This window comes from Baudoinia panamericana (assembly GCF_000338955.1).
Source record: "Baudoinia panamericana UAMH 10762 unplaced genomic scaffold BAUCOscaffold_5, whole genome shotgun sequence".
NCBI lineage: Eukaryota > Fungi > Ascomycota > Dothideomycetes > Mycosphaerellales > Teratosphaeriaceae > Baudoinia > Baudoinia panamericana.
This window is the reverse complement of record NW_006911261.1, coordinates 674385-702278: the sequence shown is the minus strand read 5'-3', so window position 1 is coordinate 702278 and position 27894 is coordinate 674385. Positions and strand designations below refer to the sequence as shown.

Genomic DNA, 27894 nt, shown 5'->3' with positions numbered 1-27894 from the left:
CTGTGATCGATGCGAAGTCAGCTTTTGCGCCACAGCCTACCATTTTTAACACAAAAGACTCGGTCGGTCTACCAGATGGCGCCGAAGATTGATCCAGAAGTTGGCTGCATCATTCCAGAACCTGGCGATTGGCCCATCGAACCGCAAGAAGACATATCCGTTTCCGACGACCGCCTGTGGATCGACGGATGCTTCGACTTCTTCCACCATGGCCATGCCGGCGTCATGTTGCAGTCGCGACGCTTAGGGACAGAGCTGCTGGTCGGCTTGCATTCAGATGAAGACATTCGAGCCAACAAGGGTCCTACTGTAATGAACCTAGCCGAACGAGTAGCCGCTGTCAACGCCTGCAGATTCAGCACTAAGTGCGTGCCCCATGCGCCGTACGTGACAAGTCTGCCATGGATCAGCCATTACGGTTGCAAATTCGTCGTTCACGGAGACGACATCACGAGCGATGCGGCGGGCGAGGACTGCTATCGGTTCGTCAAGAAAGCCGGCAGGATGAAGATCGTTCCGCGTACTCCAGGAATCAGCACTACAGACCTTGTCGGCAGAATGCTCCTGTGTGAGTACCTCGCAAAGTTTCATCACAAGTGTGGACGCCGCTAAGACGTCGCCAGACCACTGACCCAACGCTGCAGGCACGAAGGACCACTTCATTCAAAGTCTCACAGACCGTCTAAGCGGCAAAGAAGGTCCAGGTGGCGACGAAGAACGACTGCAGACGGGCAAGGACATGATCAGAAGGCTACGAGAGTATGCTGCCGCGCCCAATGGAAAGGACCCTTATGTGGAAGTGTATAGTTATCACGATCCGTCCCCTTATCAAGTGCACCGAGAGCGACAATCAAACGGGACCATCTCCGGCAATGGACACCACGACAAAGTCAGCCCTCCATTCCAGCAGCTAGTATTCGGCCTTAAACCGCGACCTGGACAACGGCTGGTTTACGTGGATGGCGGCTTTGACCTCTTCTCGTCCGGCCACATCGCATTTCTCGCGACAGTCACTGAGTTCGAAGAGGCCAATGGGCGTCAGAGAGGGTGGTATGAGGACGCCGAGCGCTCGAAACGAATACAAGAACACGGCGAGGATTATCCGCCCGCCTACGTCGTTGCTGGTCTCCACGATGATGCTGTTGTCAACCATTACCGAGGCATCAACTACCCGATCATGAACGTCTTCGAGCGTGGACTCTGCGTGGTGCAATGCCAGTACGTTCATGCAGTCGTCTTCGGCGCTCCATACGTGCCAAGCGAAGCGTACCTGTCTGCTCTACCGACGGGGTTGCCGGACGTCGTTTATCACGGTCCAACGGCTTTCATGCCTTCGCCGGCAGAGCCAGATCCTTACGTAGACGCCAAGCAGATGGGTATTTTCTGTGAGACGACAAAGCACGCTTTTCAAGACGTCAACAGCGCTCAAATTGTGCAACGCATACTGGACCGCAGGGCCGAATATGAGGAGAGGCAGCGGAAGAAGGGCTTCAAAAGCGGTAAGCATCCCTATGTCGTTGGCTATATCGACCACAAGATATGTGCTAACTTGGTCGGTTCCAGTCGGAGAGGGTGCGCTTAGACGAGAAGAGCTAGAGCATGAGGCAGAAGCAGAAAGGCGGCGACGGGTTCAGGAGGTCCACCACAAGTCCACCGCCGCGTAGCGCCTCGGATCGGAGTCAACCGCACTATACATTGTCTAGTCTTCGACGTACGTCTTGGAGCGAACGTCCGAGCTGCACGTGTACTCCCCTCGGCCCAAGACGGACGGAACGAGGAGCAACAGTTCTGGTCGAGCACGCAGTTATGCATCAGGCACACTGCCAGGCTTGTAGGACGTCTGTTCTGCCGGATACCTATAAAACATGGCGAATGATCGATACAGTCTTGAGACCGTGTAAGAGAGCCAATCGAACGCCTCCTAGCACTTCTCGAAGCACAGCTCAACGGCTTAGCCGAGGAGAGTACGCAGCAAAGGTGCACGCACGGAATGTGAACGCACAAGGCCAGCTTGTCTCTCATCAGAATTGACGCAAAGTCCTCATTGCCATGCTCGGACACTGCAACACGAAGTGAGAATGGGTCTTTGGCAGACCGTAATGATTCGCTCTTGGCAACAGATTGAACTCGTGACTGTTAACGTCGAGGTCGCCGAGTCTTCGAAGTGCCATATCCTGATATACGGAGTATATCTTCTTGCGTACACGCCTGGTTCCATGTGCTTGCGTTCGCCAGGGTAGAGACTGCGCTTGACAGAAAAGCGAACGAATGTCACATACTGAGATCGGCCTAGCTCGACCGGTGTTGCATGTGCGGACGCTTTGCGAAAGTGTGGTGGCTCTTGCTTGCTACACGTGACTTCTCGATGGATTGACAGAGATCGGCAGCGTACAAGACGATACTATAGAAACATGAAGACTATCAAGCAGTAAGGGTATGAAGCCAGGCATGAAAGCTTCGCTTCCATGCCCTGTTCGGATCGACGATGAATTTTCGCGTGAATGACTCTCTACGCTTGGTCCGTGCACACGTGAGCGCGCCTGCTCGCGTCTGCCAAACACGCGTGCGCACACTATAACTCACTCTGCGCTGCGTTGTCCTTCAGCCTCCCGCACCACCCACCCTTGACATCCTCCACACTCCTGTACTGGATACAGATACCATCAGACCGCATTCGCCTCACGCTCACGCCAGCACGTCTCTCAAGCATCTCGTACTCGTCGTCATCGGCCCGCATCACCCACTCACGGCGACAGCTCGCCGACGTACGGGATGATGTACGTCTTCAAGCGAGGTACGTCTCATCTATTAATCGGCAATGCCTTGATGCATAGCGATGGGGTTCCGTGAGCGGAGTCGCCACCGTCTAAACCAAGCCGCCACCTGCACTTATGAAAGGCCTATCACTGACCTTGACTTGCAGATGGCCGGAAGGAGCGGGTGCAGTTCGACAAGATCACAGCCAGAGTGTCGAGGCTCTGTTACGGCCTTGACCCTGAGCATGTCGATCCGGCCGCCATCACTATGAAGGTCATCTCTGGCGTCTACCAAGGCGTCACCACAGTGCAGCTGGACGATTTGGTAAGCACGTATGAGCTGCCCAGTTTGATGGACATGGCTGATAGACTCGTAGGCAGCCGAGACGGCCGCATACATGACGACCACCCATCCAGACTACGCCATTCTCGCGGCTCGCATCGCGGTGTCCAACCTTCATAAGCAGACAAAGAAGCTCTGGTCGTCTGTCATCTCAGACCTGTACCACTACGTGAATCCGAAGTCGAAGAAGCCAGCACCGATGATCTCCGAGGAGACGTATAACACGGTCATGAAGCACGCCGATGAGCTCAACAGCGCCATCGTTTATGATCGCGACTTCAACTACCAATATTTTGGCTTCAAGACATTAGAGCGCTCATACCTTCTGCGTATCGACGGCAAGGTGGCAGAGCGTCCGCAGCACATGATCATGCGCGTCGCTGTCGGCATCCACGGCGAGGATATCGAGGCTGCGATCGAGACTTACAACCTCATGTCGAACAAGTACTTCACTCATGCGTCACCGACTTTATTTATGGCTGGCACACCACAAGCTCAGCTTGCTTCTTGCTTCCTGATCGACATGAAGGAGGACAGCATTGAGGGCATTTACGACACGCTCAAGACATGTGCCATGATCTCTAAAAGCGCCGGCGGAATCGGCCTGAACGTGCACCGCATCCGCGCAACAGGCTCCTACATCGGCGGCACCAATGGCACGTCAAACGGCCTGGTGCCCATGCTCCGCGTCTACAACAACACGGCACGTTACGTCGACCAAGGTGGCAACAAGCGCCCAGGCGCCTTCGCCATTTATTTAGAGCCATGGCACGCTGATGTCTTCTCGTTCCTGGACCTCCGCAAGAACCATGGCAAGGAAGAAGTGCGTGCTCGCGACCTTTTCTACGCCCTCTGGATACCCGATCTGTTCATGAAGCGAGTCGAGTCCAATGGCAACTGGACGCTCATGTGCCCTAACGAGTGCCCTGGCCTCGCCGACGTCTACGGTGATGAGTTCGAAGCTCTCTATGAGCAATACGAGCGTGAGGGTCGTGGCCGGGAGACTATCAGGGCACAGAAGCTCTGGTATGCCATTCTTGAAGCGCAGACGGAGACTGGCAACCCTTTCATGTGCTACAAGGACGCTGCCAATCGCAAGAGCAACCAGAAGAACCTTGGCACAATTCGCAGCTCGAACTTGTGCACCGAAATCATGGAGTACTGTGCTCCCGACGAAGTTGCTGTCTGCAATCTCGCCTCGCTTGCGCTACCGACCTACGTCGACATCCAGAATGAGGTGTACGACTTCCAGAAGCTGCACGAAGTGGTCAAGGTCGTTACCAAGAACCTCAACAAGATTATCAACCTCAACTACTACCCTGTACCGGAAGCCCGCAAAAGCAACTTCCGTCACCGGCCCATTGGTCTTGGTGTCAGCGGTCTTGCTGATGCTTTCTTGGCCCTCCGCATGCCGTTCGATTCGGATGAGGCGAAGCTTCTCAACATCCAGATCTTCGAGACGATCTATCACGCTGCGCTCGAATCATCCTGCGAAATTGCTGCGGAGCTTGGACCGTACGAGACCTACGAAGGTTCGCCCGTCTCGAAGGGAGAGCTGCAGTACGATATGTGGAACAAGGAGCCAACCGACCTGTGGGACTGGACATCGCTCAAGGCGAAGATCGCACAGCACGGTGTGCGCAACTCATTGTTGGTTGCACCTATGCCCACCGCTTCAACCTCGCAGATCATGGGCTTCAACGAATGCTTCGAGCCGTATACCAGCAACATCTACTCTCGTCGCGTGCTGGCGGGCGAGTTCCAGGTCGTTAACCCGTGGCTGCTCAAGGATCTTGTCGACCGCGGGCTGTGGTCCGATAACATGAAGAACCGCATCATCGCCGATGGCGGGTCGATCCAGAACATTCCCAACATCCCAGACGAGCTTAAGGCACTGTACAAGACTGTCTGGGAGATCAGCCAGCGCCACATCGTCCAGATGGCCGCCGACCGTGGTGCGTTTATTGATCAGTCGCAGTCGCTCAACATCCACATGAAGGAGCCGACCATGGGAAAGATCACCAGCATGCACTTCACCGGCTGGAAGTTGGGTCTCAAGACCGGCATGTACTACCTTCGCACAATGGCGGCATCAGCACCCATTCAGTTCACAGTCGACCAGGAGAAGCTCAAGGTCGTTGACACAAACGTGGCCAGAACCGGCGGCGCCAAGAAGCGCAATATCTCCGGCGCCTACAACGCTGTCTCTTCGCCCGCTCTTACCCCAGTGCCACGCCCAATGTACGAGAGCAAGATGCTTAGCAATGGCGTTCCCAAGGGTGTCGTCACGCCAGCCACCACGCCCCCACCGGAGCCGCAGCCACGCAAGAAGCTCGAGCGTTCATCCTCCGCAGTTGTTAACCCACCCTTCCCCGCTGACCAGGATGAAGGCGAGTCGCCGCAAGTCCTGGCATTGGATGGCATCGACGGCACTACTCCTAACGGTGAAGAGCTTCCCGAGCCTGCTATCCAGTTGGATGAGGACGTGGAGAAGAAGGCCAAGCAGGCGGAGGATGACAGGGCATCAAGCCAGGAAAGGGAGGGTGACATTTATGCGGAAGCAGTGTTGGCGTGCAGCATTGAAAATCCCGAGGCTTGTGTGATGTGCAGTGGTTGAGTTTTATTCGGCGATACCAAGTTTCATGACGGTTCGCTGTTGGCGTCGGGGGCGGGATACTGCATGTGGCGTTTGGATGTGTAATGCGTAGTATAGATGACCCTCAAAGCACTCTACAAATCCGGCGCTTTCTCAAAAACATCGGTCTCAAGTACGTGATCCAGAAGCACGATGAAGCGACTATGCATCGAAAGGAGGTGTACATGAACCGTAATGTCAAAACTAGGTGTGGTACATCTCGGTTTATTTGCAGCACTATGTGCATCTCAGTACAGCATGACACCTGAACCGGCAGCAACAAAGGCGAGAACATGCAAAAGACGTCCAAAACCGCGCAAAGCCAAGATTGCACCCCCCAACGCCATCGCCAGTGCAAATGCACTTGAAGAAACCATAGCAGTAAATGCGGCAACAACGGCCTTGGGACTATGTGCAGACCGCCAGCAAACCCCGAACCCGAGATCCCACAGTCCTCAATCTTTCACCTCCGCACAATGACCGGTTGCCTGCATGGCGGCTTCAGCGGGGCGCATAGGTCTGAGGATTGCGCCGGTGGGGAGGGATGTATCTCCCCGTTACTATCTGTGAAGCTACCGGAGCGGCAGCAGCTGATGGCGGTAGCGGCGCTGGTGATGGTGACGGTGACGATGGCACAGACGACAGATCGATTGCCGAGTCATCCCGCGGCCACGTCAACACAACCGGCTCGTCGATGCCAAGTTCGTACCAGGTGAACTCCTGGTTCCAGGGCTTGTAGCACCTGATCTTTGGGAAGTCGACATTGTCCTCAATGTCGACTGGTGACACAATGTCGATCAATTGGCCGTCCCACCGTTGTGCCTTGGCCCTGGGAGGGTACGGCAGTTCGCCTGAGGCTGAGACGAACTTGCGGAGACGGTCACGAACGACTCCAATCGACTGCTTATCGAGTCTCAGCTGGTTGCACTCGAGAACCTCCAGATACTTCGTCTCGATCTCGAAGAACTGGTCGATGTGTAGCCAGCTCTGCTTCATCATCCGCCGATTCCCCTCCAGCCGCAGAACCTCACAGTCGTTGTGCTTTTCGGTCTTGTCGTCGTGGTAGAAGGCATGCCACAACCTTCTGTGGACGTTGGCTTCGTTCCAGTACTTGTCTGTGAACTTCTCCCCAGCGAAGCTACTGAAAAGACAGACGTTTGCGAACCTGTTGTTGGACTTCAGACCAACAATGGCCACCGGATGATTTCCCGCCTCCGGGTTGATGTGGGGTTGTTTCTCCACGATCGAGTCGGATGGGACGTTACTGTTGCGATAGGTAGCAACGAGACCAACAGCTGCATCGCATGGGGAAACGAGATAGGGTGCGGGTTTGGGCGCGGGCTCCGGCTTGAACCTAGCTCCAACATTACGGCGCCACTCTGGGATTGCCATCTCGATCAGTGAATGTCGGTGGATGTTATCGTGTGGTGATGTAGGAACGACAGTGTATTGGTAGTAGATGGCTGGATCAAAGCTGTTTCAATGCGTAGAACGCAGATCTGGGAGGAAAAGGCGCAAGACGAAAGTGCACGCCTGCACCCTTAATGTAGGGAGAACTAGGATAAAAGCTGACGAGTATTAGGCTGGATGTGGACGACATTGTGTTAATCTGCAGCCGAACCGGGCAGGATAGGTAGTCAGCTGATTACCGTCACTTGGATTGGTCGAACGAGCTGGCAAGACCGCTTCAGCCAGCATATCAGCGCTGCCTGACCATTTCTCTTGCCACTGCATTTGCATATCGTCTTGGAAAGGTGATCGAATGCCTGGAGTTCCATCCTGTACGTGATGGTCAGCACTGAGGCATTACGTCTCCGCCGCAATGCGTGCGCACCATATGAGAGTGGGAAGGGCACTGATGCGTAGCACAACAGCCAACAGCCATCTCTGCCCTGGAATGTCTGCCCCTATCACAGTAGCGGGTGCACACCTTATGTTATTGGGAGATGCGCCAAACCTTGCCACAAGCGCAGTAAAGCACATCGTCCATCCTGGGAGACCTGTATCTGTCACAGCAGAGGATGGTCGGATAGTGGCGAAGGAACGCACACAGATGCCTCGTATGAAGCTAACGATAGCACTTACAGAAATGCTATACCACACCAGCATCCTCGAGCTGCCGAGTCTTCACAGGCACCTCATCCACTGCCTTCAATGCCGGTATCTCGAATTCGTAGCCAATCTCACTCAGCTTCTCAGCTTTCTTCAGTCGCTTCTGCTCCTCCCTTGTGACACGCTTCTCCCAATCTTCTCGCACCATGCCCCTTTTGAGCTTCGCACCCTCAAGTCGGTTGCGAGGCGCCGGCTTCTTGCGCCGCCCACTGTTCTTCCAGAAGCCTTCCTGAATCTGCTCGCTCGGAACAGTGCGCACCTGCAAGATGTGTCCGAACAGCAAGTACTTGTCCATCGTCTTTGCCACGATCTCTGCTACCGCTTTGCTCCCGAACTCGATGAAGCCGTAATGCTGGCTCCTGCCGGTCTTCCTGTTGCGTGCCAGCCGTAGACGCGAGATTTCGCCGAATTGCGTAAAGTAGGCGCGCATCTGTGACTCGTAGAAGCCATGCGGTATTCGGCCAAGATAGACAACTCCGGGCGTCGCTTCGGAGTCATCTGCTGTAGCATCCTTGATACGCTTCGTAACCTCGCCTACGCGCGGCGCTTGTGGTAGCTTCTCCAAGGCGACACCAACTTCATCCTGAACCTCTGCTTCATCCTCACTGTCCGAGAAGCCGGCAATCAGAGCAGCGGTTTGGTCTTCAGTGAGCTCGACGTCGCCTTCAGCATCTAGCCCGGCAAGCTGTGTGGCGGAGTTCTCCGTTACATCTTCGCCTTGCGCCTCCGCACCTGGTGATGCATGACCAGTCTTGCTGTCCTTCACCTTCGCTACCGGCGCCTTCTTCCGTTTCTCCTTGGGCTTCTTCAGCGCCGACCGGATGGGCGCAGGCTTATCGGCCGACTTGGTCGTCTTCACCTTCTTGACGACTCCGCTCGAATCGCCAGTACTCTTACGCTTTCTCGCTACTGTAGTCGCCGCCATATTCCTCGTCAACACCGATGTATGCGACGTCGCTGCGCAGTAAGTTCAACACGCGGAAGAAAATGCACCAACTTTGCGTGCGGCTTCCGAAGAAATGCCGATCGGACTCACCTCCGCTTACCATGCGGCGACTGTAGGGGAAACACCTGGATTGTAAACCCGCACTCTCTTGACCATGTTCGCCACACACGTACCTTGGTGGGCCCGCGACAAATAAAAAATCAACATGGCAGGACGGAACATGTCGCATGAAGAGGTCTGGGACGACTCAGCCCTCGTTACGTCCTGGAACGAAGCACTCGATGAGTACAAAGTATGAAGCAGATGCCAGATGAGTTCATGCTACATGTAGATTGACGGCTGTATAGAAGTATCATAGCATTGCCGTCAAAGGCCAGAGTGTCGAGGATATGTTCGACGAGGCAGAGCGGATCCAGCAGCTGAATGGGTATACGAATGCCATAGCTGAGATTGACCGTCCAAAGCTGGCACAACACAGCGCAGAAGCAGCCACGGCGGCACAACCCAAATCGTCCGATGTCAAGTCAGGAACTGGCGCCGGTCAGGAGAAGCCGACTGCACAGTCTGCCGCCCTGCCTAACGCGTTACTCGGTAGCGGTACGTTAATCTGCAACGCTTCTGATGATTCTGCGCTGACATTTTGCAGTCCAAGATGAAGGTCTGAAGAACATCATGATGAGCTGGTACTACGCTGGCTATTACACTGGGCTCTATGAAGGACAGCAGAAAGCCTATTCTGCTATGCAGCAGGGCGTATGAAATCCGCTTCGTCGACCGCATCACAGATCCAGAACGTCTACTCAAGAACACCCGCCGACACATCCCAACGTACAACGTACAACGTACAAAGTGCGACTCGCGCACGCTCAACGTTCCCCAGCAAGGCCAAGCGCCCTTCTGAGGTCAGCGTCCGACATGCTGTTCTGCGCCCCGTGATACCGAGACCTCGTCGGACTGCTCGGACCCGTGACTACTGCGGTGTGCTCGCCGCGGATGGTCTCGTACGGCGTTTTGATCGGGTCGAAGCTACGCCGCGGACGGATAGTCTGGTCCACACTTGTCTAGACATTGATGTTTTCTTCGTCAGTGTGTTCAAAGTGGCCGGGCACGCTAGCACTCCTGACAATTGCTTCCTCCGACTCCGCGTCATCTTGGGCCCTGGTGCTGTAATTACTCAGCATCTCGCGGACGCTCACGCGCTGCCCGGAGTTCTTGTGCTTCCGTGTACTGAACCCTGTATCGTACAACTTGAGCTCAGTGCCACTCTTGATTGTCGAACCTTGAGTGGTGGAGAAGCCTGCGCTGTCTGTGGCCGTGGGCGTCGAGCGCACCGAGTCGAGCAGCTTTGGATAGTACCTCTGCACGAGACCCTTGAGTGTCGGCACGCAAGCACACAGAATGGCCGTGTTGGCCTCGACGCAGGACCAGATGGTTACCAGTGGTGCATCCCAGGTCACATCTGGCGAGACTGCCAGCGGATAGATGTATATCAGTCGTAGGATCGATACCAAGCACGTGCTGTAGATCGTCAGTAACACCAGCGAAAGGCGGATACTACTAAAGACGTACAATAGTCCAGCTGCGAAAACACACAAGAGCATGTTCTTCTGGCGCTTGGGTATTGCCAGAGTGTGGATTATTGGAATGGGCAGCAGCGCGGTAGCGAAGTCCGTGACAATATTGATCGCAGAGTTAGAGTACCTGCAGGAATTGTCAGCGGTGCCATCATCTGCAACAGTCAGCTGTCAACATACCACAGGGGCAGACGAGGAATGCATCCGGGCGGGTTCCACACGGACGAGGTCCAAAACAGTGACATCGGCGCGCAGTTGAAGATGCCGCTGAACACTGCCCATACTGACCAGACCGCGACGATCACGAGGAGTGTATGGCAGGCTCGAACGAACCTCGGATGTGGAAAGATGCGCAGGTATTGCAGGAGAAGAGACAGCTTGGTAAAGCTCAAGGAGGCATAGTAGAGCCAAAAGAAGGTCCAGAGCCATTTCGTTGTCGTCACTATCAGCTCGGGGGTGAGCGAGTGCAAGTGGAGGCCCATGCCGTGTTTTGCTAAGACTTGTGAGCAGAGACAGCAGGTCCATCTGGTAAGAAACATACCTTGTTGGCATATCGAGATGCCCATCAGTACGCTCAGAACCTAGCGGAGCAGTCAGCGGACGTTGCGTGCTGCCCGAACGGTTCCACGTACGCAGGCAAGCGAAATAAGAACGTCATCCCATCCAGTCTGCCGTACAATAGCCAGGCGAGTGGTCAATCTCAGGCCGACGACCACGCAAGACAGGATGGAAAAGCATATCGTGACAGTGTAGACTGCTGGTTGAGAGGCATGTCCTGAGAACAGCATGGTTGCTGCGCTCGTCGGATCGGTATAGAGTTGGAGGTAGACGGGACTAAGACTGAGGTGTATTCAAGCGCAATTGCACGTTTGGACAGGCAGATCTTCCTACCTATACCGAGAAGCACGAAGTCGCAGGATCGCTAGTTAAGGCATGGTCCAGGGATGACTGACGAAGGCCAGTCTTCGGAGACTAGCTCACACTCAATGTCACCGACTAGGCCAACCTATCTCCGCATGGTGGCGGGAAGAAGTATGCGATATCAAATGGGCGAATCTAGCATCTTGCTTTTCCGAGTGCGCTTGCGGAGGCTTGAAACCTTGCTACCCTCGGGCCAGAGGTTCACGCCTCCTTTTGCACCCATGTGTCAAGCTACCTCACAGTTCCAGTACTCATTAGCCCAGCTGGAGGCCTGATGGTGATGGCTTGTTAGTGCTTACTGCGCTCTTCCCCCAACGATCGATCGAGCGAGCAGTCATAATGGTGGGCCCGCCTAAGAGATTGGCCATGATACGAACCCGGTTTTTCGGACTGAACGACGTTGGCACGGCGGAAGCCCTAAAGCGAAGGTTTCACGGAGAAAGTCTCATGCTGCCCCACGTGTGCGCGTTTGCGCACACGCCGTGCGCACGTAGGTCTGATAGCCCACATTCTAAAAGCGTGATGAGCGCCTTATCACAAGGACTGTCCCGGGGAGCCAAATGCCGCTGCCGGCTATGCAAAGTGGCGTCTAGCCGAACCATGACCCGAAGCAGTGGACCAGCGGGTGTCAATCTTGCAGCATCCCACGCCCTCCCACGAGCGCTGGATGCGGACCATGCGATTGGGAGTTTCACTGCAAGGGCAGGCGAAGCCTGTTATCGCAACGGCACTGCAGCATCATAGCGTGATACAACCGACTTCCACCAAACAGCCCCGCTGTGACATATAGAGTTGAGACGCGGGTGAGGTGACGAAAAGCTACGCGGACGCTTGAGCCTGCATCCCATTGGCTTTTTGGCGGAGAGTTTCGGCATGCCGAACGGCCTTGCCGCTTTTGATTCGGCTTGCATGATCTCCTATAGGAGGATTCAGGTCAGTGAACGGACGACGATACTCGCAGGTCTCATTCTCGATCGTGTTACGCAAGCTAATCTGCTACGTACATTTCCGGCAGCCTTTTCTACGGCTTTCCTAGACCTGTAGGCACCGCCATATACAATGTCCGAGCCGCGATGATACAGAGCCAAGCCGCCTTATGCGTAAGACGTTACTTTCCTAGCCGCTACTGGTGTCCATCGGCTCGCCATCACCGGTCGCCGCCGTTGCAGCAGCCTTCTCTGCTCTCTTCGCAGCCAACCTCTCCGCCTTCCACTCGTCAATCTTCTGCTTCAGCTCCACATTGGGCACCACTTGCTCGATCTTCAACGGCGCACGATTGAACGGGTCCGTTGGATCGCTCAGCAGATGTGAGCGGATGGTAGACCGATCGATAGTCGTCTTACTGGCTGGCAGAATGACAGGATCGATCATCAACTCCGCCATCAGCGGGTCAAGGAACTCTTCTGGCGGCTCTCCAAGGTCCTCTTCCTCCTGCGCTTCCGCTGCCGCAGTCTCGGCAACACGCTGCGCTAGCGCTTCCCACTTCCTGATATCCTCCGGCGCCATATAGACGTGCTTGCGCATGATGTCTGCCGCTGCATCGAAGTTGGTCTGCTTGTACGACCGGCCATCGTGAACGATAGCATGGATGAAGTTCGGCTTGGCAGAAAGGTTGAGAAAGACCGTGACAATATCACCGAGCAGCGCCTTCGGATCGAATTTGTATTCCTGCGGGTTGTCAACCACCAAATTCTTGCGCTTGCTGCCGACCATGGTCTCAAGATTGTAGTCCAGCATGGCCGCGAGACGGCCGACAATCTCCGGCATCGTGAAGGCATCCGGCAGTGTCTCGGTGAATAGTTTGAGCGTCTCCATGCTCTCGCGAGTGAGGCCCATGAAGCTCTTCGCCTTGCCCTTCTTATCGTCCAGCAGCTCCTGCCTCTCTTTGCGCTGCTCCTCGTTCAGCGCCGCAAAGGTGGGTGATGCGATCTCTCGGCTCAAGTCGTGGATCTCTCTAAAAGCAGTCAAGCTCTCGTCCAGCACGAATGTAACATCGTTTACGACCATATTCACAAATTGCACGAAGAAGTCCGTGTTGACGCTTGCCTCCTTCGCCAGATTATCCCGATACATCGTGTTCACCCAAATACACTTGATGACTTGAAAAATCTCATAGCGGATGTTGAACTTGTCGTAGAACTGGTTATGCGTGCCGGTGGACTCAGCCTCAATGTAGAATCTCATCAGAGCGTGCAGCAAGTGCTTCTGAGCGAATGGCGATCCTATCAGCACGTCGCCTAGCAAGCCTCTAGCTTTGTTATAGTAGGGCTGCACGCCGTAGAAAAGAATCGTGACGAGCCCGGACTTTACTCCCGGGTTGAAGACGTACTCCGTGTTCCGCAGAAAGGTGATGCAAATCTCCACAATTTCATTACATTGCTGTGGTGTTATGATACCTGGGATGTTGCCGGTGATGAACTTGAAGTTGTCGACGATGTCCTCGAGAAAATACTCTGGCAGGCACCTGAAGACATCAGGTTGCTCAGCCGGAAGAGGCAGCTCTAGCTGCTCTTTGGGCAAGTTCTTCCCGGATGCCAGACGCAGTAGCCATACAATCACATAACGCATGAATTGCATACTCAGCGCTTGGCTGACCTCATCGAGTAGCACACCGTTCGTTGCATGGATGGTACTCCAGTTGTCGTCAATGCTTTTCTTGATATTGTCAACCTGGCGCTCAAACTGTGCTAGATATCTTGGGTCGCTCTCGTAGCGCTGTCTATCTGCCTCGAAGGTCTTCAGGTCCTGCTCCATGCGCTTGACTGTCTTTTGCAGAGTTGACATTCTCTCTTGAGCAGCTTCTGTGCCATAATGGTGAGCAGCAACGGTAAGGAAGAAGACCTCCGAGATGAAATTGCTCGTGCCGCTTGCTTTGTGCTCGAAGAACGTCTCGGCGGTCTTGAGGTCGGCGTTGATTTTGGTCTCTTCGCTAATGTCCACTCGCGGCGCTCTGCGCAAGTAATTTACGTCAATCTTCTCGATCTTACCGAACATCGCGTCCATGAAAGGGTTGCATAGCTGGTCAAGTACGTTGGTCACATTGACCACAAACCCATCGCTGGACACAGTCCTGTAGTCGACACGCATCGCACGCTTCTTGTGGTTCTTGTTGACGCATGTTGCGAACCAGTCTAGCATGCGCTCTCGCGGCTCAGGTCCAGACTTAACGATGACGTCTACTATTCGGAAGAGCTCGCTTTGATGTGTTCGAAGCGTCAAGCGAATCGCATTCTGTGCGTTTGTTATGAATGCTCTGTCTCTAGTTTTCGGCGCAGAGAAATAGCTGCGCGCAACTTCTAGCTGCATTGGTGATAGACGGAAAAAGGGTCCCAATATGGTTTTGGTCTCGATGTCTTGAGGCTCAACATCCGGCGGCGCCCATCTCGGCGAGCGGGTGATTGCGTCTGCGATCTTCTTGAAACGTACTAGGTTGTAAAGGCCAGTCATGTAAGGTTGATACGCGCCAAGCATATCTTGAGTAGCAAGCCGGTGACTCAGCTCTTCAGCGCTTCCGACAAGTGCGTCCTTGATACTGTCATCTTCGTCCATGCGAGCGGTCGCCTCGTCCAAGAAGTCTGTGCAGATACCTGTGTCAGACTCGGGGACGGCTAAGAGGTGATCGACGAGTGGATTTGTTGAAGGCACGTTCTCGCCAAACATTTCCGGCATGGTGACAGCAAAGATGCAGTAACTCATGCACAAACGCCGTGCCTCGCTCAGCACGTCACGCCTAGCCTCAGCATCACCATCGTACCTCGCATTGCGAATCATCTTCGAAACGCGCTTGAAGCACGACAGTAGGTACTCGAACGGCTTGCCACCAGGTGCGTGGCTGGCTGCCTCTGTGATCGCTCCCTCCAGGGCATCCACATTGAGCTGCAACGGCGCCTTCGACTCCACAAGGTCCTCTCTGGTGCTAGCAAGGAAGACAAGGTGATGGCCATGCAAGTCTCGCACTTCCTCCGGCTTCAACGAAACCCTGAAGATGGAGCGTAGGCTCCGGTCTTGCCACACTTCTAAACTGTCGGGCTCCTTAGCGGGTTTCGGTCTTGCCTTCTCAGACCCATCGCTCTCGCGCTTCGCAGGTGAAGCCGGTCGTGGCCGGATTTTGATCTGCGGAGCTGTTTGCTTCTCTTCAGGTTGCATGCCGAGCTGACTGAATGGGTTTACGTCGGTGTTGGTGGAAGACGTTTGCGGTGTCTGTTGCGGTGGCGGTGCAAGACTAGGCTGAGCGGGTGTAGGTGATGGCTGCTGTGATGAAGTGCCAGATCCATTCACTGAAGCTGTCAAGTTCGCAGTACCTGGAGCAGCACCGCCGCCTAGCTTCGCGAGACGCTTTGCGCGGATTCTATCCGCATCAGACATCGTCGAGTCGGCCATATTCAGGTGCTGAGCACGGCCTGGCAATGACTGGTCCGAGTCTGAGTGGGTCAAGAAGGACTCTATATGTGGCTTTCTACAACAAATGAGAAAGATGAGGTGCGTGGCAAGGACGAACTGCGAATCGCTGAGTCTATGTGAGCGGACTGCACTTCTCGAAAGTGTCGCATGCTCGCTTGCCCGCGGTTCACGGATTACCTCATCAACCTCATCAAGTGGGCGGAGGAACGTTTGCGCTACTTCTAGCCCTACAACCGCTAGCCCGGCTTCTGCCGCTCTCCATATCAGTAAGTGTCGAGGCAAATAACCACAAGCCTAGAACTTTCAAGATAGTTGATGGGCGATCTCATCGGAGTTCAAGGCGGTAAGGAATTGGTACTGGTCACGCCTGCTTCTCATCATCCCTAATGAAGGGCTTGAAGACTGCATGTGGCCGTCCTGCCGTCAACGCTATCGTGGCGCTCATCGATCGCCGGCGTTCAGTTGGTGCCTGTCGCAAAGGTAAGCGGGGGTTGCCGTCGTATGACTCGTATCCCTGGTCGAATCTCCACCTCTTATCCGCTTCCTCGTTGCATTTTCCGTTGCTTCTTCTGTGTTCATCATCCTAAAATCGGCAAAGATGAAAAGTGGTAGTAGTCAAAGCTTCTCTCAATACTGGTGGTGAGCGCATTAGTCTCATGGCATCGATGGTTGCGTCGAGTCTGGCTCCAGCCCTGGGAAGCGATGAGAGGGGCGTTGGATGGAAAGCTACGGCATGGGCGACCGAGATTATACAGCGGTAGAGGCGTTTGACGGTTTATATGGAGTCCTGTTGAGAAGTCAGCATGGTAAGACAGCGGTGAAGGTGACAAAAAGACTGCAATGCTGGGCGTCTGGCTAGCAATTTCAAGGCGGACACCTGGTTGTACATGCCGATGCGGGCGTCAGATGGTGATGGTAGACCGAGATCATGGGACTGGGGGCTATAGACGGTGAAGAGTAGACCTCTAGCGGCGCTTCGCTGCATTCCTAGTGTCCTTCCTGTGCCGTTGTGCAACTGATGGGACACGCTACTCTTGGGCATGATATTGGGACGCCAAGTATGACATTTCAGAGCCTGGCAAAGGCTCGCGATCCGCAGAATGTAGTAAGACGATGAAAGACAGACTGCCACTCCAATTCGTTGTCCTTGGTATGGTAACGCGGAGCTGGGAGCTTTTGACGGAGCGGGCATTTGGGAACGGCGTTGGCCCGCGGCCGCCACACGGCAGGAGACGGAATGGGAGCACGGGTCGCTGTATGAAGCTAGTCCTGCTGTCCTCATGGCTGTTGGTAAGGCGATTTGGGGTCATACGCAGCATTTGAGCAGCGCGCTAATAAGGGGTCGCTGCAGTAATCCGTCAGAGGCGGTGGGGGACACGCTTTGGCGCGCCATTCTGGAGCGGCCGGAGGGGATGTGTGGAGGTCTGGTCCCCCATCTGTAGTGCGGTCTAAGAAAACTGTCGCCGGTAATAAGTGCTATAGGGCTATTGATACAGCAGGGAGACTGTAGTTGGTTGTGGTTACGGGTAATAGGAGCAGGATTCCTCGCCAGCCGTCCCTGTTCCGTGCCACGGTCTCTAGATGTTGTCGCTGGCGGAGGATGCCGTGGTTACGATGGTGAAGACACGAAAGGTGTTCGAGGAGGGAGCTATCTGGTCTTACCTTCAGACTACGGGCCTAAAGACCTCGAGAAAGGCTTCCCAGGCCTTCACCAGGGCCAGCGCAAGCTTCAAGATCTGCGCTATCATCTTGAGCAGCGCTATAACGAGCTTTCGGACTGGTGTTGGCGGCGTGTAGAGCTTCAAGAGTGTGGTGAAAACCTTGATCGTGGCGACAGTGAGCTTGACGGCAGCAGTAACGCGCTTCGACGACACGCTCGCAATCTTTACGAAGGCAAGGAGGATGGCTGTCCAGAGCATGGTTGCGTTGTGGTGCGGAAAGAGAGTCGCTTCGAAGCTCGATTGAATTGGTGGTGGCTTCTGCTGACGACGTTCTGGCCAGCCAAAGGGCAAAACGCAACCTTCGCATCCCCGCCTTGGACGGGAGGCTGTTAAGCAACATTGGAAGGAAGGGAAGCCGAAGTTTTCGCTTTTTGCCGCCTGCTGCCTGCCTGCCGGGAATTGAATCAAGGGAACGGGGATACTTACTATATTCTGCCCATCCACCCACTAAAGGGTGAATTGATTGATTGAAGTCGAAGTCGATTGTCGATTGCTGGTACTGCTGCTGCTGCTGCTGCTGGCCGATGCTGACTAAGGGAACGCACCATACATACCTTAACTGGCGATGCTCACCCTTTGGTGACGCAAAGCGGTTGATTGAAGCGTCGAAGTTGGACGCTAAGGCCTCTGTCCGCCACCAGCCCGAAGACATCAGAACCACGGGCGAGAATATATCATATAGTGACAATTCCGCCCCGAAGAGACGCCGAGGCGCTTGCCCCCTGAGCCCGCGACAACGACAATGAGATGACAGGAACTTTCAAACCACGTTGCCGACGGTCTCCACAATCAATAGACGATTCTCATGATATTATATCGTCGTGTCGAAGGCCGCGGACAGCGTGGTATAACCGTGAGGCAATGGATTGCCGGCCGCTGATGGGCAGAGCGTGGCCGCTCCAGAAGCCCACACTTGCCTGCAAAATGGACTGGCCTCGATATACATATTTTAGCCTGGTGAGGACGCTCACACTGGCACTAAGGAACGTCTCGAGTGATTGCATGGTTATGGCTTCCACTGTGGAGGGCGTAGTGGCAGGGGAGGGCAGAGGACGCAAGCAGCAATGACCAGCGCGGGCGGCTTCCGATATGCACACTGTGCACGTATTCTCCCCCATTGCTCGACGCACATTGTGGGGAGGCCGCATTCTCGCGATATGCTGCTGCTTATGATGCGATGCAAATGACTCTGTGGGTCGTGACAATTCGACTCATTGTCCGTGGCATGGCTGGCAGCTTGTGAACGAAGCCTAGTCTCTCTGACCGGCATGAATGTCCAGCTACCGCGCTTCAAGCACTCGCTCATTACGCTCCAACATCGCCATACGAAGCTGTCATCCTTAGTATTCGGTTGATCTGAGCGGAAGTGATGTACATGCACATCATAGGTCGCAGCGACTGCAGGGCAGTAGCTACCGCGCGATTGTAGGCGAGCCACATTCCTCGAACTGACAGTCCTGCCCTTGCGTAGCGCATCTAGACCGACAGAAGTGCTTCAATGGCACACTGACGCCTTGCTCCCTCGGTGAGAAGCTCCATGACTGCCTATGGCACGCGACAGATGGACGAGCACGCATCACGAAGGCCCGCCGCTTCACCAAAGGGACTTGCTCAGCCATTCGCAAGCGGTCTGCAGCCTATCGTCCATCACCAGTCGATCGTTGACCGCGGCCACTAATATTCAACGAGCGCTTGTTACGTCCGCTGAAGGCGTGATCGCGAGTCTAGTAGACACAACATGGCCAGAAGTCGCTCAAGGCCCGCGCCCTCGACAGCGCCATCGTGCAAGCTCGCAAATGTGAGAAGAGCAGATTCACTACTGCCGCGAGTCTGCCACAAAAAGGGGGAGCAAGAGCTGGCGCATAAGTCTGTAGCGTGGAGAAGCGTGGAGGTCGTAGGGTATGCGGGAGCAGGGCGTGCGACATAGTATCGAACGACTGGAAGCATATTCGGCCGTCCAGCAACCTTCACAGGCTTCGCTCTACCATTGGAAAGAGCAGGCAATTATAACAACCACAAATGCCCTTGGGATAGAGCTTCATGTCGAGATCAGCGGACAATTGTGATCCCCAGCCCGCAATCTCGGAAGTCGAGCGTTCAGCGGCATGATAACAGCAGTCCGCAAGCGCGACGGGTGGAAGGGTGCACACTCCCTGCTCGAACGTGGCGGCAACGACGTTGCTTGTAACAAGCACAACTTTCCTGGCTGGCGCTGAGTACTCTGGACTACTCGATTACCGTGACTGTCGTCGTCCGCGCTCGGCTGTTGCTTTCGTGTCTCAGAAAGCCGTGTGCGGCCACGGCTGCGGCCCTGAGTACCCATCCACAACCACCAACCTAGCAGCAGCCGCACCTTTACGACCACGGTCTGGAGGGGATCCCGCAGCCCTGTACAGCTTGCCATACGCTCCGTACGCGGAGCGGGAGCATCAGCCGTCGACAGAAAGCGCGCCTGTTAGTAGCGACGGACGCCTGCTCACCCATGCAATGGCGCACTTCGGTAACATCGCCTCAAGCAACGTCGAGATGAGCTTGGTGCAGGGTCAGCACCCAGGTGGCTTAGAGCGTTTTGCACTCTGAAGGCCAACATAAGGGCAGCACCAGCATTCAGCCGCAAATCGGAGCGCCTTCTGCAAGCACGTCCGGAAACGAAATCTCTAGGCAAGCTTGTCGAAGGTGGACTTCGGACGAAGACCGTAGCCAGGCATGGGCCCTTACAGCACATCTCAGGTATTCGATGGAGCGCGTTGTTGTTGACCAGCATTGGAGGGCTTATTGCAATGGATAAGCCAGCAACCGTTGGGAGGGCAGGAAGAAACGAGCTTCGTATAGGATTGGCGTTGGAGCAGCGGCAGAACCTCTCCGCAAGCATCCGACCGCTCTGGACAACAACCCAGCGTTACTGCACCGTCACGGAACCCTTGCGGTAGCATCAAGTCGCTGACCGGACGTAAGCTAGTAACCGCTCGTCCGTGCCAGTTGGGACAATATCCGTAACGCTCCTTTGAGCGCACATACCTCGAGTATTGCAGGCAGCTCGGATGAACCACATTCTGAGATGACCAAGTCTACCAGCACGGGGCGGATGAACTAGCTGCAACAGCTTATCGTTTGAGAGCATCTAGTTGCTTGCGTCCGTAGCAGACATTTCCCGAAGAACCAGCTTTAGATTTGAACGATGACGAACCGACCTTGACGCCAACACGGGTGTTCTGGAAAGGCATTGGATGGCATGCCTTTCCACTCCACTAGTCGAAGGGATGTATGCCGGATTGCACACCTCTTGTCTGGCCCTGGCTGCAGAGAGCATGCATGTTGCACTTAAGAGACTATTTCTCCCGCCAGGCTCTTACTTTGGACGGGCGATAGCACGCCATTTGCTGTGGACAAAGCGAGCGTACACGGCCCACAGTGGCTGTAAGATGTCGCTACCCATACGGACGCCTCCAGCCGAAGGTACAAAAGTCGCCACTTACACGACCGTATACAGTGCCGGCCGCATGACCAGCCGCAGACTGTTGAAGACAACGCTTTCCTAAGTAATTGAAGGGAGTATTGACTGCCAGTCTGTTACCCACTACGCCGCAGCATAACTAGCAAACTTGTGTCGAGGACGTAGCTGTCGGGTACGAGCTGGCGACTCCGGCCCTGTATTAGCCATGCTGCTTCTTTCCGATCCTATCAGGAGGTCGCAGCGATGTCTTTTCGACAAGCATTCGGTGCAGACTGGGCAGTCTGCGTAGTTGACACCCTAATGGCTGCTTCAGCAACCGCGCAAAGGAGGCTCTAGCCGCAGTCGCTGCCATAGGTGGCGGCAAGTTGCTCGCTCGTATTCTCAGGACCACCGTTGATCGGTATGACACCGCCTCTTTTATGGCTACAATGCTGCTTCTCGCCCTGGTGGTTGCTTGCTCTTAGTATTAGAGAGCGAACACTGGAGGCCACACGCCTTGCATCGAGGCTTTGGAAGACCGCTACTCCGTGGTGCGGACCGCATGACGGTTCTTAGTGCCGTGGTGGTCACTTTCCCGCCCCGGTGGTCTTTCATACCGCTGCGATGGCCCTCCGATACGGGTGGAGTAAGCACAGCTGCGAGCTGAAACCTTTTGCCACCCGTACTGCTGCCGCACGGGTCGATAATGGCTGCCTGCTGCTTGTATTGAAGCGCTGTGCCTCCGTGTCTGCGATCGGTATGCAGTGATCGGTCGCTGAATGCCGCGTTGTCGCTACCATGGTGAGTCAGGCGAGAGCATGATGAAGCGACGGACGGTCTTCATACTCCAGGTGTGGCAAGCGGACTACATCGCATTTGCGTCGAAGGAGGTACAAGGTGCTGGGTCGCCGATGGCATTTCTCCTCGCTCCGCTGACGTCGAGAAGGTCGCGATTGATGAGGGATATGGCCATGCGGAGTCTGCGGTGGCATCGTCGATGGCAGTGCGATGTACCTCAGGCTTGTCCGCATTTGCTGTAACACATGCATGGTGTGTGCCAATGGATGCAAGCACCGCGGTCATAGAGCCCAAGTGAAAGGAAGATGGTCACTAAACGAGCCATGGGCGGACGTGCGACGAACGCAACACCTACGATGCAACTACAGCACACAGACTCCCAACACACCGACTGCTACATCGCTATTGTTATATACGCATGCGGCATACAGCTATAGCTATGTCGGTCAAGCACTCGCTCGCCGGCTGGCAGCCGCCTCCGCCGCCGTACAGAAAGGCGAAGATTCAACCGCACGAATATCAACGCACCTCCTACGCAAGCTACAATGCCATCTTCTCCAAGAAGGAGCACAACCTCGTGACTTGATCGAGAAATAAAAGCAGAATTCGTTCAGCCCATACGCTGTCGGCTAGCAAACTTTGGCCTTAAGGCATCAAGAAAGCGTCCGGCGATGGATTGCTTCGCACGAAATACTCCGCCCACATACTACAAGAACACCGCAAGGAAGACGCTGCTATGGCTTTGGCAGCATTCTGTGGAAGACTGACCGCCTGCACAAGCGTATCAATACCCTGTCAAACGCGTCTTTTGCTGTGTGAGTTCCTGCCCGAGCGACACCTTCCCAAACTGGAACCCTAAGCTTCTGTATCAATCATCAACACGTATGGCATTTTTCCATCTTAGCGATGCTGGCACGGCCAATCCGTAAGAGGTAGGCCTGCTCTCCTTCTCAGATATCCTTCCACACGCTCTCCTGTCGTCCATTCCAAAGCTCTGGCGACCCAGCTGACCTGGGGACAATGTTCGCAAGCACCACATGCACGACCTTTCGTTCCTTCCTCTTCTGTTGCCGTGGCAAGTACGGCAATCCCGGTGGAGAATTTGCCCGTCATCATCCATTCTCTCCTTTTCCCCCTTCTCCACACCATCTCCTACTCATCATACACTCACACCCCCATAGCTAGCATCATGGACACCGACGTGCTAAGAATGATGGCCGACCTTGGCATCGAGCGTCGAGACATGGTTTCCGCTCCTGCCGATGATGGCAGAGGCCGCATCACGCAAGTCGACCTTCTAACCAAGCAAGCCGCCATCAGAGACTTTGAAGGGCGTCGTAACACCTCATCAAAGGCCAAGGGGCCTACGGGTGAAGTTGCGGCCAAGCTACAAGCTTGGAACAGTGAGCTTCACCTCCGTAATCCGCGGGAAGCTGCTGACCAGAGCCACAGTGGCCAGCGCCTTTGAGCGTGACGACGTCACGGAGCAGCTCGAGAATCGTTTCAGCGGGCAGGGCCACCGCGCTGAACTAGCTCAAGCTGTACGCTATGGTCTCATTCAAGACCCTACATGGGAGGAAGTCGAAGACAACCACGGCGAAGAGCGTGCCCTCTATCTAAAGGAGCGTGAAGCCAAGGGTCCCAGGCCCAACTACGGCACTCCCATCTATGTAATAACGCCGTCTCCGAAGCCCAACAACTTCCCCACAGGCCCAGCTGTTGATCGTACTCCACGCTCTCTTCCACCCAAGTTCGCCACTCCTGGAAGCGTCAACCGTGGTCGGCTCACCATCCGCGGCCCACCGAGCACTAACCGTGCGCCTTCACCTCGCTCTCAAGGCACCATCCGCTTCACGAAGGGCGGTAATCGGCTGCGTCAGCCCATGTCTGGAAGTTGGCCGGATAGTGCTCGGGATCCACCCACAGAGCTCGTTACGTCGCAGCTTCCATCATCCACCATGACCACTATCCGAGGCCCGTCCATCATAGCTCCCAACGATGCCGCTAACATCACTACTACTACGAACGAAGCTGCCATCACATCTGTGGACAACTTTCACACGCAACAGCCCATTCGGCTCATTGCCGAGTGGTACGCCGCCAACCCTGGACAGGAATGCGACAAGTACTACGCCGACCACCCGGAGCAACAAGACCTCTACCGCAAGTCTTACCGTGAACTCATTAAGAAGTCGTTCAGACTTGCCGCCAACCCTGACAGTCGCGAGACCAAAGCCGAGCTCGAGACGCATAAGGACCAGGTGTGGATGTTCGACGAAGCTTGCACTGCCAGAGACATGTGGGAGAACGGGCGTATGACGGAGTTCAACAACTACTACGCCGTCAACCCTCACCTCATCGACTTCGCAAAGTGCGCGGAGAAGAACCTCAAAGGTCAAATCACCATCTGCTTCGCTGCGCCGCAGCCCGCTCGGCAAGTGCAGGTGCCGACCACCCCAGGCGTACCTTCCGCAGCAAATGCTCCGTCTAAGGCAGGTGCCCCACCCACACCGTGTCAGTCTCCGCCGCACCCGTCACCAATGGGTCTTTCAGCTCACTCGGCTTCTCTTCCACCCATCGATACCGAGCACACAACGCACAGCACTGCGCCAACACAGCCCGTGCTACACCCCGTCACCACAACCGACACACCCTCTACGCTGAGCTTGCACAACAGCGCCACCAGCGAGCACCAAGACATCATGGGTCTTCCCATCCCGTCGATGAACGACTTCTCACCATACAATACTGTCGCCACCCCAACAGCTTCTGCAAGCTTCAATGGCGCTAGTACATCGGCGGCCGCCACAAGCCCGCCAACATCAGACGGCAAGGGCATGCTTTCCGTCGTGTACCGCAATATCGCCGGCAGATTTCTTGGGGAACGTAGCTGGGAAATCGACGCTCCGGTGCGTCTCGAGTTGTCTGCTACCACCACCAGCAACGGATACGACCCACGCGAGCTTATGGAAAAGATCGTGGCATTAGGAAAGGCGCTGCAGGGAGTCCACCAGGCTCGTCCGACGGTGGTTGACCGTGCGGGAAACATGGTCTTAATGAGCGACGGACTGTGGGAGGAGGCTCACGAGGTCGGACTCTGATGTATCGTAGTCCGCAATCATTCCCTGGTGGAGAGCGGGCGCAGAGACGCCGTCGTCGGCGGAACACCATACTCAATGACAAGACCATTGGGACGGTGACAATCACTCTGCGGTCACATACGAAGTCTTGACGCTCTTCACCCTTCAGTGGTGCACGCAAATGTCGCCGTGTTTCCTCCAATAGCATGTGCAGGCGCTACGCCATTGGGAAGAGTGCTCTCATCGTCCCCGTTTGCGTTGTACCTTCTCATCCTGGTGGCGGACGCAGAGGTGATAGAACCTACAGTGTAGCATAACAGAACCCGATTACGTTGGGAGGTGGAACGATGTACTTGCCGCTCTGTTCTGCACCTTACCATTGAGACACAATTACGATCCATGTGCGGTCGAAGGAGCGGAGGTGTTGATATGTGCCATGATGGCAGACAACGAGCACTGGCTTACATTTCAAAGGCATACAGCTGTCGACAGTCCAGTTTCGATCCCATCGCTTTCAACATGAGAAGAGCAAAGTAGGTGACGGATAGCAAGGATTGGCGGCAATATCGGCATCTTGAGGGATTTCATACATCTGTGCTGATCTTGGTTACGACGTAGTCGTACTTAGGGCAGACAGAGTGTCTTCACAGCCCGTATCAACGTCGGGCGGAAACGGCTCTGTCTTGTGGAAAGCACGCACGTACCCGGTCTTGGCGAGGGGGTAGTTGCCGTTGATGAGACGATACCTAGGCCACTAATACGGCCAACGGCGGTAGATGATTGGCACCGCAACATTTTGGGAAAGGCGAGCAGTAATCGGCTACTTCCTAATCTTCTTCATGGAAGTGAGCTATCCGTGCGGCCCACTAGAACCGTTGACAGCAACGGCAACTGCCGACGATTCACTGCTTTGAGGTGGGCTGAAAAATGCTCCACATGCTAGGGCTGTGCAATAATGTCGGAGCTACAGCAGCAGATCGAAGTGAAGGTGCTCCAGGCAAAAATACACGCACTAGTTCAGATGCGTTCATACGCAAGCCACTCGGCGACGGTTGAGCTATTGAGTCGGCACCTAGATGTCCCAGGGTTGCAAGAATGCCCACCAAGATAGTCGCCTACGATGCGACGTCTCACCTCGAAGGAGATTGAAAAGGACGCGTTACAGTAATTGAAAGAGCATGTCAAAAGCGTGTCGCCGCCGGGAAGATGCTGGCCGTGCTGGTCGTGCTGGACGAGGCGGCGCCTCAAGCCCGTATGGATACTCTTCTCTGTCTGCTCATTATGCTAACTGACTGTATTCTATTGGCAGGTGTATACAAGGGCCTAACAATCCAGCGCTCGAAACGCAGGACAGGTGGATGGTGGGTATCCGCGCAAATGATGCAGGAGAAAACGCCACCACATGCGTGACATGTGTGTACAATGCTGACCAGCCGTGCCGTGACCCAAACGCCAAGCCCATGGCTCATCATAAGAATGCAATTGCTCCTAAGCCAGCAGCCACGGCGGCGGCGCCAGCAAGTGGTGCAGCGATGGCACCGGCACCGCCAGAGGCGCTTGCAGATGCAGCGGCACCGCTACGAGATGCTGACGCTGACGCTGAAGAGCCAGAGCCGGAGGCGGTGCGAGAGCCTGAGCTTGAGGCTGACCCTGACGCAACGATCGCGGCTTGTTGTCCTGTGACCATGACCGGAACGTAGTTGAGCTGACTGCTCGACAAAGTGGTGACTTGCGAGGCGTTGCGTGCACCGTTAGGCATGGTATAGCCGGTGCAGACGGCCTGTGTTGCTCTCGTGCCGCCAATGAGATTACAGCTGACCGTCGTCACCGGGTGTATGAGGGAGCCGTTCGTGCCAGAGGTGCTATAGTTGCCCAGTCAGCCTCCTTGAACAAGGTTCGGTCATGCTTCGCTAGTTGCAGGATTGGTATAACTAGGGTATATCCACTTACACTGCCCTGTCGCCATCGGTCCATACATATCGTAGCATGCTTGGGCCTCCGGTCACTGTCACGGACTCGCTGAATGTGCAGCCTGCGGCGCAGGCATTGTTTGATTGTAAACAACCTATGGCGTATACTGTGGAGGAGGCGGCCTGTGGAACCCCTCGTTAGCTCGACAGTTCCTGAACATGTGTACTCCTGGACTTCGTACGCTTGTGAGAATTGAAGCTGCGACGTTCGAGCCGTGTGCCATTGGCAGGAACATGGTTACGGTTGGCGTGCTAGAGTTCTGTGCGAGGGCGACACTAGCCACCGTTGCGATGGCGAGAAGGAGTAGTGACCACATTTTGAACGCGTTGGGTAGAGGTAAGACGGTGTTGGTTCCAGTGGTGGTGCTGTAACGACTGAGAAACTGGCACAAAGAGTTCGCGAATGCGGCTGACGAGCTGTGTTTCCGGAAGAGGTGAGCAAGGCGGAATGGTTGTGAGGGACGGGACAGAAGGAGAATTAAAGAGGCGCTGTGGAGGTGGCCACTCGCTCAACGCCTTTGAACTCAGAGTAAGCCTTTGACGCTACTCTGAGTGCCTTCGCACCATGATCGCTGCCGAGGTGGCTCCCCTATTCAATCTCCGGCCTATGAGGACCTCGACCGTTGGCGGCACGCATGCCTATAGTCATTTTAACCGTCTTCGCCCACTAAAACAAGGTGAATGGGGCGCCTGTCGCGGCGAATAGCGTCGCGCGATGGCGTGAACGACATCAGCGGAAGGACTGCAAGCCCCGTTCAGGCGTTCGCTCGCCGTTCACTGCTGGTTAGACGTGTCGCAGATATGCTCGGCAGTGGACTTGGGCTCGGGCCGGCGTCGACCTGCAGCATGCACATCGACTCGTTACTCTTACTTTATGCAGGCGATCTGTCTTGGCCGGAATTAGCCATAGATTGTTGGGATTGCCCTAACACTTTCCCGTGTAGGCGAAGGATCTTCACGTCGCACATATCGAAGCGTTTGAAGGAGCCGCTACGCAGACAGCGTACCTGAAAATCGTTGCGTTAATTACGCCGGTGTTGCAAGACTGTGCGCTGCTTGGTCTTATGCCGCATTGCCGGGAGGCTGGTTGAATCAGACGAACCAGCACAACCGTGCGCTAAGACGACTCGCTTGTCGTCCAGCGATACCTATTGCCAATACACGCTATACCACTTCACGTGCTTCGCCTCCAAATCTGTCGCCG

General features: G+C 55.2%; 14 protein-coding genes across 14 annotated transcripts; 5 read left to right on the top strand and 9 right to left on the bottom strand.

Annotated features, from left to right (window-relative positions):
• Positions 1–75: 75 nt before the first annotated feature.
• On the top strand, positions 76–1582 carry BAUCODRAFT_68571 (uncharacterized protein; the record flags this gene model as incomplete). Its single annotated transcript, XM_007677257.1, has 3 exons — positions 76–568; positions 645–832; positions 908–1582. The coding sequence occupies 3 exons, from the start codon at positions 76–78 to the stop codon at positions 1580–1582; spliced, it is 1356 nt and encodes a 451-aa protein (XP_007675447.1).
• BAUCODRAFT_121725 (uncharacterized protein) lies at positions 1579–2022 on the bottom strand (the record flags this gene model as incomplete). The annotated part of the gene is made up of 1 exon (XM_007677521.1): positions 1579–2022. One exon carries the CDS (start codon positions 2020–2022, stop codon positions 1579–1581), a length of 444 nt encoding a protein of 147 aa, XP_007675711.1.
• Positions 2023–2597: 575 nt separating this feature from the next.
• On the top strand, positions 2598–5844 carry BAUCODRAFT_138578 (uncharacterized protein). The gene is made up of 3 exons (XM_007677520.1): positions 2598–2794; positions 2924–3081; positions 3134–5844. Exons 1-3 carry the CDS (start codon positions 2773–2775, stop codon positions 5714–5716), a joined length of 2763 nt encoding a protein of 920 aa, XP_007675710.1. The 5' UTR covers positions 2598–2772; the 3' UTR covers positions 5717–5844.
• A 380-nt stretch (positions 5845–6224) lies between these two features.
• BAUCODRAFT_444334 (uncharacterized protein) lies at positions 6225–7323 on the bottom strand. The gene has a single exon (XM_007677519.1). It carries the CDS (start codon positions 7124–7126, stop codon positions 6236–6238), a length of 891 nt encoding a protein of 296 aa, XP_007675709.1. The 5' UTR covers positions 7127–7323; the 3' UTR covers positions 6225–6235.
• A 495-nt stretch (positions 7324–7818) lies between these two features.
• BAUCODRAFT_32961 (uncharacterized protein) lies at positions 7819–8804 on the bottom strand. Its single transcript, XM_007677022.1, has one exon. It carries the CDS (start codon positions 8769–8771, stop codon positions 7827–7829), a length of 945 nt encoding a protein of 314 aa, XP_007675212.1. The 5' UTR covers positions 8772–8804; the 3' UTR covers positions 7819–7826.
• Positions 8805–8997: 193 nt separating this feature from the next.
• BAUCODRAFT_147364 (uncharacterized protein) lies at positions 8998–9551 on the top strand (the record flags this gene model as incomplete). The annotated part of the gene is made up of 3 exons (XM_007677518.1): positions 8998–9084; positions 9140–9389; positions 9439–9551. 3 exons carry the CDS (start codon positions 8998–9000, stop codon positions 9549–9551), a joined length of 450 nt encoding a protein of 149 aa, XP_007675708.1.
• A 557-nt stretch (positions 9552–10108) lies between these two features.
• On the bottom strand, positions 10109–11151 carry BAUCODRAFT_52567 (uncharacterized protein; the record flags this gene model as incomplete). The annotated part of the gene is made up of 4 exons (XM_007677174.1): positions 10109–10310; positions 10362–10493; positions 10547–10907; positions 10995–11151. Coding segments are annotated over 4 exons (852 nt in total), but the record flags the coding sequence as incomplete, so codon positions are not given.
• A 1252-nt stretch (positions 11152–12403) lies between these two features.
• BAUCODRAFT_68628 (uncharacterized protein) lies at positions 12404–15433 on the bottom strand (the record flags this gene model as incomplete). The annotated part of the gene is made up of 1 exon (XM_007677262.1): positions 12404–15433. The coding sequence occupies one exon, from the start codon at positions 15431–15433 to the stop codon at positions 12404–12406; it is 3030 nt and encodes a 1009-aa protein (XP_007675452.1).
• Positions 15434–16063: 630 nt separating this feature from the next.
• BAUCODRAFT_444234 (uncharacterized protein) lies at positions 16064–16369 on the top strand. The gene has a single exon (XM_007677517.1). The coding sequence runs from the start codon at positions 16075–16077 to the stop codon at positions 16273–16275; it is 201 nt and encodes a 66-aa protein (XP_007675707.1). The 5' UTR covers positions 16064–16074; the 3' UTR covers positions 16276–16369.
• BAUCODRAFT_444247 (uncharacterized protein) lies at positions 16370–17168 on the bottom strand. Its single transcript, XM_007677516.1, has one exon. The coding sequence runs from the start codon at positions 16968–16970 to the stop codon at positions 16464–16466; it is 507 nt and encodes a 168-aa protein (XP_007675706.1). The 5' UTR covers positions 16971–17168; the 3' UTR covers positions 16370–16463.
• BAUCODRAFT_444248 (uncharacterized protein) lies at positions 17169–18238 on the bottom strand. Its single transcript, XM_007677515.1, has one exon. It carries the CDS (start codon positions 18059–18061, stop codon positions 17366–17368), a length of 696 nt encoding a protein of 231 aa, XP_007675705.1. The 5' UTR covers positions 18062–18238; the 3' UTR covers positions 17169–17365.
• BAUCODRAFT_444237 (uncharacterized protein) lies at positions 18239–18836 on the bottom strand. Its single transcript, XM_007677514.1, has one exon. It carries the CDS (start codon positions 18713–18715, stop codon positions 18416–18418), a length of 300 nt encoding a protein of 99 aa, XP_007675704.1. The 5' UTR covers positions 18716–18836; the 3' UTR covers positions 18239–18415.
• A 3993-nt stretch (positions 18837–22829) lies between these two features.
• On the top strand, positions 22830–25224 carry BAUCODRAFT_155971 (uncharacterized protein; the record flags this gene model as incomplete). Its single annotated transcript, XM_007677513.1, has 2 exons — positions 22830–23043; positions 23093–25224. The coding sequence occupies 2 exons, from the start codon at positions 22830–22832 to the stop codon at positions 24739–24741; spliced, it is 1863 nt and encodes a 620-aa protein (XP_007675703.1). The 3' UTR covers positions 24742–25224.
• Positions 25225–25787: 563 nt separating this feature from the next.
• On the bottom strand, positions 25788–27451 carry BAUCODRAFT_32953 (uncharacterized protein). Its single transcript, XM_007677021.1, has 4 exons — positions 26873–27451; positions 26671–26813; positions 26030–26582; positions 25788–25972 (listed from the first exon to the last, which is right to left on the bottom strand). Exons 1-3 carry the CDS (start codon positions 27005–27007, stop codon positions 26189–26191), a joined length of 672 nt encoding a protein of 223 aa, XP_007675211.1. The 5' UTR covers positions 27008–27451; the 3' UTR covers positions 25788–25972; positions 26030–26188.
• Between the last annotated feature and the right edge of the window lie 443 nt (positions 27452–27894).